The sequence below is a fragment of the Tamandua tetradactyla genome, chromosome 9 (genome assembly GCF_023851605.1).
Source record: "Tamandua tetradactyla isolate mTamTet1 chromosome 9, mTamTet1.pri, whole genome shotgun sequence".
Classification (NCBI taxonomy): domain Eukaryota; kingdom Metazoa; phylum Chordata; class Mammalia; order Pilosa; family Myrmecophagidae; genus Tamandua; species Tamandua tetradactyla.
Genome location: NC_135335.1, coordinates 117,881,319 through 117,896,021, shown reverse-complemented (window position 1 = coordinate 117,896,021; position 14,703 = coordinate 117,881,319). Strand labels below are relative to the sequence as shown.

Sequence of the window (14,703 nt, the reverse complement as noted above, 5' to 3'; positions counted from 1 at the left end):
GGCATGACTCCAGGGAAAGAGTCTGGCTGTGGCAACATTGGAGTGACCAAAAGGGGTAAGTGAAATGAAACAAAATAACACTTATTTTTAAGTGACTGAGAGATTTCAAACAGTCGAGAGGTCATTCTGGAGGTTATTCTTATGCAATATATTGATATTCCTTTTCAATTTTTGATGTCTTGGAGTAGCTAGAAGGAAATACCTGAAACCTATAACCTTTTTAACTGTAATCCAATAGCTTTGATTCTTAAAGATGACTGAATAACTATAGAGCCTTTAAGGTCTGTTCATGCGATTGTGAGAACCTTGTGACTGACACTCCCTTTATCCAGTGTAAGGATAGATGAGTAGGATAAAGACAATAAATAAATAAATAATAGGGGATAGGGTGGGGGGTGGCATATTTTGACTGTTCTTTCTTGCTTTTATTTTTATTTTCTTTAAAAAAAAACATACATAAATAGGAAGATGGCGGCTTAGTAAGACGCGCGGATCTTAGTTTGTTCTCCAGGACACCTACTAGGGGAGTAGAAACGATACAGAAAGCGCCCAAAGCCACAACAGAGATAAAAAAGACAGCGTACCCCATCCTGGAACGGCTGGCTGGCTGAGAGAAGCAGCTCGGGTGAGATCGCCGAGGCGCGCGGGCCTTACCGGGCGGGGTGGCAAGCGGCCGGAGTTACTCCCTTCCCCCTTCCCGGGCCGGCTGGGAGAATTGGAGAGGTGGTCCCCTGAAACCAAGGCGACTGGCGCCCACACCACGCGCAGCCCCCGGACCAACTGAGAGAATTGGATCGGAAACCCCCAGGCCGCGGAGAACAGTGACGGGTGGGGGAGGCCCCTTCCAAACCCGTGACTCCTGGGGAACGTGCACTCTCTCGGGCGGGCCGCTGTCGCTGGCGCCCTCCCGCCACGCTTGTTGCCCAGGGCCGACTAGGAAATTCGGACGGGCTCTTTCCCTGGATGCGGCGACCAGCAACCCTCCCTGCGTTCGGACACCCTCCCTGCGTTCGGACCCCGGGCCGGCTCAAGCCGCTTCGGCTAGCGAACCCCCAGGACGGCGAGAGTTTTCCAAAGTTTAAGGTCCCACAGCACCTTTTACTGGTGGGACCCGCAGACAAACGTGTGCCACGAGCGCCACCTACTGGGCAGGATAAGAAAAACAGAACCCAGAGATTTCACAGAAAAATATTACAACCTTGCTGGGTCCAACACCAAGAGAAATCTGAATAAATGCCCAGACGCCAGCAGCAGAAGATAACTGTCCACGCTCAAAAGATTGAGAATATGGCTCAGTCAAAGGAACAAACCAATAGCTCAAATGAGACACAAGAGCTGAGACAACTAATGCTGAATATACGAACAGAAATGGAAAACCTCTTCAAAAATGAAATCGATAAATTGAGGGAGGACATGAAGAGGACATGGGCTGAACATAAAGAAGAAATAGAAAAACTGAAAAAACAAATCGCAGAACTTATGGAAGTGAAGGATAAAGTAGCAAACATAGAAAAAATAATGGATAGCTACAATGATAGATTTAAAGAGACAGAAGATAGAATTAGTGATTTGGAGGATGGAACATCTGAATTCCAAAAAGAAACAGAAACTATAGGGAAAAGAATGGAAAAATTTGAACAGGGTATCAGGGAACTCAAGGACAATATGAACCGCACAAATATACGTGTTGTGGGTGTCCCAGAAGGAGAAGAGAAGGGAAAAGGAGGAGAAAAACTAATGGAAGAAATTATCACTGAAAATTTCCCAACTCTTATGAAAGACCTAAAATTACAGATCCAAGAAGTGCAGCGCACCCCAAAGAGATTAGACCCAAATAGGCGTTCTCCAAGACACTTACTAGTTAGAATGTCAGAGGTCAAAGAGAAAGAGAAGATCTTGAAAGCAGCAAGAGAAAAACAATCCATTACATACAAGGGAAACCCAATAAGACTTTGTGTAGATTTCTCAGCAGAAGCCATGGAAGCTAGAAGACAGTGGGATGATATATTTAAAATACTAAAAGAGAAAAACTGCCAACCAAGACTCCTATATCCAGCAAAATTATCCTTCAAAAATGAGGGAGAAATTAAAACATTCTCAGACAAAAAGTCACTGAAAGAATTTGTGACCAAGAGACCAGCTCTGCAAGAAATACTAAAGGGAGCACTAGAGTCAGATACAAAAAGACAGAAGAGAGAGATATGGAAAAGAGTGTAGAAAGAAGGAAAATCAGATATGATATATATAATACAAAAGGCAAAATGTTAGAGGAAAATATTATCCAAACAGTAATAACACTAAATGTTAATGGACTGAATTCCCCAATCAAAAGACATAGACTGGCAGAATGGATTAAAAAACAGGATCCTTCTATATGCTGTCTACAAGAAACACATCTTAGACCCAAAGATAAACATAGGTTGAAAGTGAAAGGTTGGGAAAAGATATTTCATGCAAATAACAACCAGAAAAGAGCAGGAGTGGCTATACTAATATCCAACAAATTAGACTTCAAATGTAAAACAGTTAAAAGAGACAAAGAAGGACACTATATACTAATAAAAGGAACAATTAAACAAGAAGACATAACAATCATAAATATTTACGCACCGAATCAGAATGCCCCAAAATACGTGAGGAATATACTGCAAACACTGAAAAGGGAAATAGACTCATATACCATAATAGTTGGAGACTTCAACTCACCACTCACATCAAGGGACAGAACATCTAGACAGAGGATCAACAAAGAAATAGAGAATCTGAATATTACTATAAATGAACTAGACTTAATAGACATTTATAGGACATTACATCCCACAACAGCAGGATACACCTTTTTCTCAAGTGCTCATGGATCATTCTCAAAGATAGACCATATGCTGGGTCACAAAGCAAGTCTTAACAAATTTAAAAAGATTGAAATCTTACACAACACTTTCTCGGACCATAAAGGAATGATGTTGGAAATCAATAATAGGCAGAGTGCCAGAAAATTCACAAATACGTGGAGGCTCAACAACACACTCCTAAACAACGACTGGGTCAAAGAAGAAATTGCAAGAGAAATTAGCAAATACCTCGAGGCGAATGAAAATGAAAACACAACATATCAAAACTTATGGGACGCAGCAAAGGCAGTGCTAAGAGGGAAATTTATTGCTCTAAATGCCTATATCAGAAAAGAAGAAAAGGCAAAAATTCAGGAATTAACTATCCATTTGGAAGAACTGGAGAAAGAACAGCAAGCTAACCCCAAAGCAAACAAAAGGAAAGAAATAACAAAGATTAGAGCACAAATAAATGAAATTGAAAACATGAAAACAATAGAGAAAATCAATAAGGCCAGAAGTTGGTTCTATGAGAAAATCAATAAGATTGATGGGCCCTTAGCAAGATTGACAAAAAGAAGAAGAGAGAGGATGCAAATAAATAAGATCAGAAATGGAAGAGGAGACATAACTACTGACCTCACAGAAATAAAGGAGGTAATAACAGGATACTATGAACAACTTTACGCTAATAAATACAACAATTTAGAGGAAATGGACGGGTTCCTGGAAAGACATGAACAACCAACTTTGACTCAAGAAGACATAGATGACCTCAACAAACCAATCACAAGTAAAGAAATTGAATTAGTCATTCAAAAGCTTCCTAAAAAGAAAAGTCCAGGACCAGATGGCTTCACATGTGAATTCTACCAAACGTTCCAGAAAGAATTAGTACCAATTCTCTTCAAACTCTTCAAAAAAATCGAAGTGGAGGGAAAACTACCTAATTCATTCTATGAAGCCAACATCACCCTCATACCAAAACCAGGCAAAGATATTACAAAAAAAGAAAACTACAGACCAATCTCTCTAATGAATACAGATGCAAAAATCCTCAATAAAATTCTAGCAAATCGTATCCAACAGCACATTAAAAGAATTATACATCATGACCAAGTAGGATTCATCCCAGGTATGCAAGGATGGTTCAACATAAGAAAATCAATTAATGTAATACACCATATCAACAAATCAAAGCAGAAAAATCACATGATCATCTCAATTGATGCAGAGAAGGCATTCGACAAGATTCAACATCCTTTCCTGTTGAAAACACTTCAAAAGATAGGAATACAAGGGAACTTCCTTAAAATGATAGAGGGAATATATGAAAAACCCACAGCTAATATCATCCTCAATGGGGAAAAATTGAAAACTTTCCCCCTAAGATCAGGAACAAGACAAGGATGTCCACTATCACCACTATTATTCAACATTGTGTTGGAGGTTCTAGCCAGAGCAATTAGACAAGAAAAAGAAATACAAGGCATCAAAATTGGAAAGGAAGAAGTAAAACTATCACTGTTTGCAGACGATATGATACTATACGTCGAAAACCCGGAAAAATCCACAACAAAACTACTAGAGCTAATAAATGAGTACAGCAAAGTAGCAGGTTACAAGATCAACATTCAAAAATCTGTAGCATTTCTATACACTAGTAATGAGCAAGCTGAGGGGGAAATCAAGAAACGAATCCCATTTACAATTGCAACTAAAAGAATAAAATACCTAGGAATAAATTTAACTAAAGAGACAAAAAACCTATATAAAGAAAACTACAAAAAACTGCTAAAAGAAATCACAGAAGACCTAAATAGATGGAAGGGCATACCGTGTTCATGGATTGGAAGACTAAATATAGTTAAGATGTCAATCCTACCTAAATTGATTTACAGATTCAATGCAATACCAATCAAAATCCCAACAACTTATTTTTCAGAAATAGAAAAACCAATAAGCAAATTTATCTGGAAGGGCAGGGTGCCCCGAATTGCTAAAAACATCTTGAGGAAAAAAAACGAAGCTGGAGGTCTCGCGATGCCGGACTTTAAGGCATATTATGAAGCCACAGTGGTCAAAACAGCATGGTATTGGCATAAAGATAGATATATCGACCAATGGAATCGAATAGAGTGCTCAGATATAGACCCTCTCATCTATGGACATTTGATCTTTGATAAGGCAGTCAAGCCAACTCACCTGGGACAGAGCAGTCTCTTCAATAAATGGTGCCTAGAGAACTGGATATCCATATGCAAAAGAATGAAAGAAGACCCATCTCTCACACCCTATACAAAAGTTAACTCAAAATGGATCAAAGATCTAAACATTAGGTCTAAGACCATAAAACAGTTAGAGGAAAATGTTGGGAGATATCTTATGGATCTTACAACTGGAGGCGGTTTTATGGACCTTAAACCTAAAGCAAGAGCACTGAAGAAGGAAATAAATAAATGGGAACTCCTCAAAATTAAACACTTTTGTGCATCAAAGAACTTCATCAAGAAAGTAGAAAGACAGCCTTCACAATGGGAGACAATATTTGGAAATGATATATCAGATAAAGGTCTAGTATCCAGAATTTATAAAGAGATTGTTCATCTCAACAACAAAAAGACAGCCAACCCAATTACAAAATGGGAAAAAGACTTGAACAGACACCTCTCAGAAGAGGAAATACGGATGGCCAAGAGGCACATGAAGAGATGCTCAATGTCCCTGGCCATTAGAGAAATGCAAATCAAAACCACAATGAGATATCATCTCACACCCACCAGAATGGCCATTATCAACAAAACAGAAAATGACAAGTGCTGGAGAGGATGCGGAGAAAGAGGCACACTTATCCACTGTTGGTGGGAATGTCAAAGGGTGCAACCACTGTGGAAGGCAGTTTGGCGGTTCCTCAAAAAGCTGAATATAGAACTGCCATACGACCCAGCAATACCATTGCTAGGTATCTACTCAAAGGACTTAAGGGCAAAGACACAAACGGACATTTGCACACCAATGTTTATAGCAGCATTATTTACAATTGCAAAGAGATGGAAACAGCCAAAATCTCCATCAACAGAAGAGTGGCTAAACAAACTGTGGTATATACATATGATGGAATATTATGCAGCCTTAAGACAAGATAAACTTATGAACCATGTAATAACATGGATGGACCTAGAGAATATTATGCTGAGTGAATCCAGCCAAAAACTAAAGGACAAATACTGTATGGTCCCACTGATGTGAACGGACATTCGAGAATAAACTTGAAATATGTCATTGGTAACAGAGTCCGGCAGGAGTTAGAAACAGGGTAAGACAATGGGTAATTGAAGCTGAAGGGATACAGACTGTGCAACAGGACTAGATACAAAAACTCAAAAATGGACAGCACAATAATACCTAATTGTAAAGTAATCATGTTAAAACACTGAATGAAGCTGCATCTGAGCTATGGGTTTTTGTTTTGTTTTGTTTTGTTTTGTTTTGATTTTATTATTATTACTTTTATTTTTTTCTCTATATTAACATTCTATATCTTTTTCGGTTATGTTGCTAGTTCTTCTAAACCAATGCAAATGTACTAAGAAATGATGATCATGCATCTATGTGATGATGTTAAGAATTAATGATTGCATGTGTAGAATGGTATGATCTCTAAATGTTGGGTTAATTTCTTTTTTTCCGTTAATTAAAAAAAAAAAAAAAGAGAAGGGATAATTGGAGATGAAGGGATACAGACTGTACAACGGGACTGGATATAAAAACTCAGAAATGGACAGCACAATACTACCCAATTGTAATGCAATTATGTTAAAACACTGAATGAAGCTGCATGTGAGGTATAGGTTTTTTTTGTTTTGTTTTTTTTCTTTCTATTATTGTTTTAATTCTTATTCTGTTGTCTTTTTATTTCTTTTTCTAAATCGATGCAAATGTACTAAGAAATGATGAATATGCAACTATGTGATGTTATTAAGAATTACTGATTGTACATGTAGATTGGAATGATTTCTAATTGTTTTGTTAATTCTTTTTTTAATTAATAAAAAAAAAACATACAGAGCTTCTATTTGGGATGATGAAAATGTTTTGGTGATGGATGATGGTGATGGTAGCACAACATCGTGAACATATTTAATAGCAATGAAACATATATCTGAATGTTATTAAAAGGGGAAATGTTATATTGTACATATGGTAACAGGGTAAAAATCTTTTTAAAATCCATGAAACTGCACTATACAAACAGTGAAACTTAGATTAAACCATGCACTATAGTTAATAGTAAATATATAAATGCGCTTTGACCAACTATAACAAATGCGCCACATCAATGCAAGGTGTTAATAATGGGGTGGTATATGGGAATCCTGTATTATATGCATAATTTTTCTGTAAACTCCCAATTTCTCTAATAAAAAATGCTTTTTAAAATATAATTATTTAAAAATGCTATCATCAGTTGTAACAAATATTCCACATCAATGCAAGGTGGTATATGAGAATCAGGTGTTTTATATGATTGTTTTGCAAACCCATAATTTCTCTAATTAAAAAAAACAAAAGTGAACTCAACAGAGTGTGACAAACTTTACAGATTTAAATAAACAGACCTTTGCTAGGGAAGCCTGATCCACTATCTAAGAAGAGATCTGCTTATAATGGCATACCTGCATTAAACCTAAAATATAGATGACATCATATTCTCGTCCAAGTTTGTTTGGTGACCAAGAGTGACAAAGTTGAAGAGTGTTAGGCTAAACAGTCCCTAGGTATGAAACTGAATGACACTAAGAAACAAATACCACAACTTTGGTTTTATTAGCCTAAACTATAAGGTAAACCAGTTTCAAATACCATGCAACCAAAATGTTGGTATTAGATGTCCTCCACTAAGAAATTACTTTGCCAATCATTATGGAATAAATTTTAAAGAAGTAGGTCTAGTATTAGGAGATTTAAGGGGTAAACAAAACCTTTCCCCTTGCTGTATTTATATCTCACTCTCCTTTAAGCTTTCTAGCTCTGTTATCTTGGGAACCTGATAAAGGTAAGGATATTAACTGTGTTTCTGGGCAACTTTCCTTATAGTAAAAGGATGATTATTAAATTATATCTAGACTGCAATGCACTAGATGGGATAAATGACTTGGAGTTCCTACAGTGTGGCGACTGTGGAAACTCACATGTCTCTTATGGGAACCCCAAAAGCTATGCTTATGGATTTGTTATAAAATATATTGACTACTTTGACCCCTGAGGAGTTTCTCATCTTCTTACACCTAAACTATGCTGTGTTTAGGACTGCCAAAAGGAATTCCACTGCTAATGAGGACTGCTTGATATTATGCTGTTGGCAACTATTTGTTCCCATTTAATATCTTAAGTAAACTGATGCCAAGTTTTGTGAGTTTGTAGGTTAAAACCTAAAAAGACCCTGCTGATTAGAGCAACAAATAATTTCAGATGTATTAATTTTACATTTGTATCTGAATGTTTAGTTAAACCTAAAAAGACCAACTCCTCTGGTGGTATAGCAGTATATAATTTCCTATGTTTTAATTTCATAGTAACTATTGATTGAGTTTCATCTTATACCAAATTTTCACAATTATATTTAATTTTCTCCATCACTAGAAATGAATTAAAATAAATCATAAACATTTTGCATTTACTTTAGTTATAAAACAATAAGATTATCACAGTAATTTAATCATTATAAGTAATTTAAACATAGTAATGCACAATGACATTTAAAACATCATGACCCAAAATAATAGAAAACAAGTTAACTGAATGAAGTACTATTGAGTTTTAGGCACTTCTGTGATAGGAACAAATTAAAAAGTTTAAAAATGTTACATTTTCACAGCAAAATGTTTCTTAAATCAGATTTTGCTTTCAAATTGTTCTTCATGTTTTAAATAAAGCTTCTTCTAAAGAATCATTTATTTTAAGTTGAAAATTTCTTTTTACATATAAAATGTGTACTACATGCTGACATCAAATATCTGAAGGAGTTGGAATCTTATGAATACAGCCGGGACAACAATGGAGAGAGTCATGAACAAAAACATCACAGTCCACACAGAAAACATTTTGGCACACAGTGCAAACATAGACCTGCAGTGGAGAAAAGACAAGTAAATAAACAAAAGTAACTTCTAAAGTCAAGTATAGCATAGCTAGAAGACATTCAGGTTGCTTTGCTCTTAAATCTCCCTGGCAATTTTTCCCTATCTACCTACATTCTTTATGACTTCCCATGCACAATATATCCTCAAATCTAAGGCAATTCATTTCGCCCCCAAAAAAATTATCCCTTAGAAATGAAGGAATAACTACTTTTGAGTCCTTAAAGTTTCTTGTATCATAAGGCACTCTTAACAATTTAATGAACTGTTTGGGAAAGATACATGAGCTTGAAATCAGTATCATTTTGAATACTTAGAGAGCTCACCTAACAGGTTTAGTTAAAAAGAGAAACACAAATTTAGTTTTTCTTAGGGAATGACTTCACAATTTCAGAAGCTGTATTCTCCTTTTATTTAAACTTTTAAAGAACATAACAAAGGACACATTTAAAAAAACCCTCATTGTTCTACTAGTATTATATAATAGATATTTGTGGTTTGGGGTAAAATTGCCAAGGGTAGCATCACATACAGATTCAAAAACTACTAAATTTCAAACAACATGGAAGTAAAGATGTGTTCCTAAAAAACCATCAAGTGATTTGAAAAGTGGTTTTAGTGAGGATGAAGCTATTGATGTCAAAGAGGCATGCAAAAAATTTTAACACAATCGTTTTATGAAATGTGAGAGTAGAATGAACAAGTAATTCTTGTAATTAATATTTCATATAATTTATAAAGTAGTTTTAAATATGGACACAACTAAATTAACAAAACATTTTATTTAGATGTGTCTCTTATTTGCATCTATACAAGTTTATATATTCAAATTGGCCCCTTCAAAAACATTTTAAAATATTTTTCCATAGGCACAATGAATTTTGCTCTCATATTATTTCTATAGCTATAAGCACACTTCTAATGAAAAACTTGATATGAGTCTGGCTTTCAATAACCTATTGAAAACATACTATAATATCATTTCCTCAATACATTTTGTACACTACTTAATATTTAGAAGGCAAATGAACTTACATGCTGGTCTTTCAATTCCCCCTGACATCCATAACAAAATCTGAAAAAGAAAGTTTAAGAATCACTTTGTTTAGAATTCACTCATAAGAACAGTTCAGCAAAATCTTAATAACTATAACTCCATAATTTATAAGTGGTCATCTTTACATGTAATTTTTGGGAGAGAGAGTTAAGAAAATCAGTAATTCTAAAAAATTCCAGTCTACTACAAGCTCAGGGGACAGTCGAACCAAAATCTTTTTTTTTAATTTAGCTTTTACTTTCACCTACGTTAAACATGAACATAGTTTAGCATTCTTTCTCAATTGGGGCTCTGTGAGAGAAATAAAGCCCTACAGAAAATGATTTGGGCAGCTATTTTTCTTGTAGAGGCAGTAGCAGCTGTACCAATCTAGATGCACTTAGGAAAGGCTGGTTTAAAGAGTGAAAAATACTTCAAATGTATTGCCAAAACAGCAGCCTACTCATCCCCACTTCATTTCCAGTTCCCCAGAAGCAAACATTTTTAACTGTTGATTGTTAGCTAAGCTTCTTGATTTTTCAAATGTAATTTCTATAAACCTCCTACTATGGAAAATAAGGATTTAATTCTCTTTCAACTCTTTAAACCAGTAGCGCACATATGCAATAACTAATATCCTTCCCAAGTATTTCTATACAATTAAATCATCATTCTGGATAAATAATATTCGATGTTTGCTTCATGGTGATTGTATGAATATTCTCAGCTGAGCTATGTAATATACTATAACTATTTCTCTCTTGAGAACATTTTGTTTTCCCTGAGTTAACAACTGTATTGTTTTTCATAAACTTAATTGTTTATGTAATTATCAATAATTTAGCTCCAGCCTTTTCCTAAATTGTCTAACTCTCCTCTTGATATGTTCAACTACATCAGAAACTCTATAGCTTTTGATCTATTGGTGATAACTTTCCTGAGCATGTTGACGTTCTCCAAACTAGACTCAAATGCTTTTGGTATCTGGCATACTGGTGTCATCCTGAGATCTCTTCTCACCATCCATCCAGGGATTTGCTTAGACACTCCTAAATTAGACACAGGTCTCTAGATCACATGTCATTCTCTTTCTTAGTACCCCTTCCAGATCTCCCCCAGAAAGTCTCCTTTTCAAACTGTATGTCTGAAAACGTCTTTATTCTATCCAATGTAACTGGGAGCTTGGCTTGGTATAATTTTAGATTGGAAATAATTTTCATCCTGAATTTTGAAGGTGATTGCTCTCTGTCAGTTTCCAGCATTGCGATTAAGTTCAAAGCTATTTTAATTCCAGGTCTTTGGTGTGTGACCTGTTTTTTGCTCTCTGGAAGTTTTTAGGGTTTGTACTTTGTCATGTATTCTGAAATTTCTCAATGATGTACTTTGGTGTCAGTCTATTTTTAACCAACATGCTGTACTTGACTATCCCTTTCAATCTATACATTTCTGATGCTCAATATTGGGAAATTCCTTTGAATTATTTCTTTGATGATTTCCTTTCCTTCATTTTATCTTTTCTTTCTTACTCATATTATTCTGATACTGAACCTTCACTTTTCTTCCCTTTACCCTCCACTACTTTCTACTTCTTTGTCTTTCTGTTCTACTTTCTGGAATATTTCTTCAACTCTGTCTTCCGATCATTCTATTGGGTTTTTCATTTCTATTTTGCTTAACATCACCCATAAAGAAATAAATGCAAGTTAAAATGAGAAATGACTTTTTACTTGTCAGGTTTGGCCAACATCAAACAGTTACACAATACTTGGACAAGACAGGAATTTAATGAAGTGTGGAATTTAGTTTGTCCTCCAGAGCAGCTAGTAACAAGGAAGGAACAGTACAGAACAACTGCTGGGGCTACATAAGTGACCAGACACACAGTGGACACCAATCTGGACAAGCTGAGCCAGCTACAATCCCACCCAGAACCGAGAGTCCCCCAAGCTGTGGAGGCCAGCGCCTCTCCCCCACAGGCTGGTTTCTAGAGGGGAGAGGAAAGAGACTACTAGCAGCAAGGGGCTGAGCTCAGTCAAGCTCCAATTGTGGAACTAATTAACAAATTTTGACTAATAAAAATAGGCCCCCAGTTCAGCTAAACCTCAAATAAAGCTAAACTTACTAGTTTTTGCCCCAGCGAAGATGGGGCAGGGTTGACGGGGAAAAAAAAAAGAGGTTTTTTGGATCAGACAGCCCAAAATACTTGAAAAGGTATGAATCCTAAAAAGAAAAAGAGGGGGCACATAGGACCTGGAGATACATAGAGGAACTACCAACTTAAGCTCTTGATTAACAAAACCTGAGGAACTGGGTCCTACTCTGAAAAGGACTTTTGTTCTCATTGTTTCTATGGCTTAAGGGCTCTCAGGCTCCAACTGTCCCAGGCAAGGGTAGAATTAAGCCTGTCTGAGAGACAAAGAGGCTGGTCAGGTGAAAGAAGGTAATTTCCTGGAGGCTATGCCTAAACCAACTCAGGTGGAATCACTCCCTCAAGGAATTCAGACCCCAAGGACTGGAAAACTGAGGCAATTAAACTCAGCATACAAACTCTCCCCTGTCTCAACCATGCCACCAGCTGAAAGAGTCTGCTGAAGTTAAAGGTACTGCATCATTTTATGCTGCTGGGACCTGCAGGAAGACAAGCACCACGTATTGGGCAGGACAGGAAAAACACAGAATCTAGATGTTTCATAGGAAAGTCTGTCAACCTGCTGGGTTCACACTCAAGGAAAACTGATGCAGGTGACTATTTTCTCCTGAAAGAAGGCCAGTCTGGTCTGGGAAAATCTGACTGGGGTCTTTAATACCTAAGTAGATGCCTGTAAGAAAAAAAGACATCATACAGGCAGGGCAAGAAACAAGAAAATAAGAATTGAAAAATTCTGATATGTTAAGCAGAACCTATGCTAGAGATCTAAAATAAGCTGAACTGTGTATCAAAGAACAGATAGAGAATAAAGCCATCCAGCAAGAAAACCCTAGGTAAAAGAGCAAAAACAATCTCTAGAACAAACTAATCAAGGAAATTAAATGCCTACACACCAGCAAAAATTAATAAATCATAGTAGGAAAATTGAAGATATAGCCCAAAGGAACAAATCAACAATTCAAATGAGATACAGGAGTTGAAAAAAGTAATTCAGGATATCTGAAGAGACATAGAAAATCTCATTAAAAATTTAATCATCGAATTAAGGGAGGATATAAAGATGGCAAGGGACAAACAAAAAGAGGATATCGAAAGTCTGAAAAAACAAATCACAGAACTTATGGGAATACAAGGCATAGAAGAGATGAAAAAAACCTACAATGGAAACCTACATTGTCAGATTTTAATAGGCAGAAGATAGGATTAGTGAACTGGAGGATGGGACACCTGATATCCAACAAGCAAAAGAAAATACAGGGAAAAGAATGGAAAAATATGAGCAGGGACTCAGGGAACTGAATGACAACATGAATCACACAAATATAAGTGTTGTGGGTGTCCCAAAAGGAGAAGAGAAGGAAAAAAGGAGGAGAAAGACTAATGGAGGAAATTATGATTGAAAATTTCCCAACTCTCATGAAAGACTTAAAATTACAGATCCAAGAAGTGCAGTGTACCTCAAACAGAATAGATCCAAATAGACATACCCCAAGACAATTACTAATCAGAATGTCAGATGTCAAAAAGAAAGAGAGAAGTTTGAAAGCAGCAAGAAAAAAGCAATCCATCACATACACGGGAAGCCCAATAAGACTATGGGTAGACTTCTCAGCAGAAACCATGGAGGCGAGAAGACACTGTGTATGATATATTTAAGATTCTAAAAGAAAAAAATCGCCAACCAAGAATTCTATAACCAGCAAAATTGAGGTTTAAAAATAAGGGGGAAATTAAAACATTTTCAGACAAGAAATCACTGAGGAGACTACATCCAAGATGGCACCTTAGTGAGGTTTGGAATTTAGTTCATCCTGTAGAGCAGCCAGTAAATAGCCAGGAACAGTACAGAACTGGTGGGGCCACATCAGTGACCAGACACACAGCATACACCAGTCTGAACAAGCTGGACCGACTGCAATCCCACACAGAATTGTGAGTCCCCCAAACCGGTGAGGCTGTCGCCCCTACCCTGTCGCCCCCACCCGCGGGAAAGGAAAGAGAGTTTACGAACAGCAAGGGGCTAAATTCAACCAAGCTCCAATTCTGGAATTAATTAACAAATTCTGACTACTAAAGATAGACCCTAGCTCAGCTGAAATAAAATAAAAGCTCAGGTTGCTGGGTTTTGCCCTAGTACAGAAAAAGGAAAAAAAAAAAGAGGGTTTTTTTTTTTTTATGGTAGCTCGGGTCTTTTGAAGGTCTGGGGCTGAAGGAAACGAGGGGGCACAAAGGACCTGGAGATATACAGAGCAACTTTTAAGTTGCTCTTGATTGGCAAACCCAAGGTACTGGGGGGTCCTGCTCTGAAAAGGACTGTTTGTTTGTTTGTGGCTTTGTTTCTACACCTTGACTACTCTTTAGATACAACTGCAAGACTTCTCAGGTTCCAACTGCTCCAGACAAGGGCAGAATTAAGGTTATCTGAAAGCCAAAGAGGCTGGTCAGGGAAAAGGAAGAAATTCCCTGGAGGCTGTGCCTTCCCCAGAAGAGGGATGGGGCCCATCTCAGGTGGAATCCATCCCTCAAGGAATTCAGATCCCAGGGTCT

General features: G+C 36.9%; 1 protein-coding gene across 12 annotated transcripts in view; it reads right to left on the bottom strand.

Moving 5' to 3' along the window:
- Nucleotides 1-6,891: 6,891 nt before the first annotated feature.
- LOC143647413 (general transcription factor IIH subunit 2) overlaps nt 6,892-14,703 on the bottom strand; it is a 53,916-nt gene continuing 46,104 nt past the window's right edge. For 11 of the 12 annotated variants that reach the window (XM_077117437.1, XM_077117440.1, XM_077117444.1 and 8 more), the window contains 2 exons: nt 10,007-10,046; nt 6,892-8,960 (listed from right to left, as the gene is read on the bottom strand). In XM_077117437.1, coding sequence (XP_076973552.1) covers nt 8,841-8,960; nt 10,007-10,046 — 160 coding nt within the window. In that variant the 3' untranslated portion in view covers nt 6,892-8,840. The remainder of the gene's footprint in view (nt 8,961-10,006; nt 10,047-14,703) is intronic. The other variant, XM_077117446.1, reaches the window with a different exon arrangement.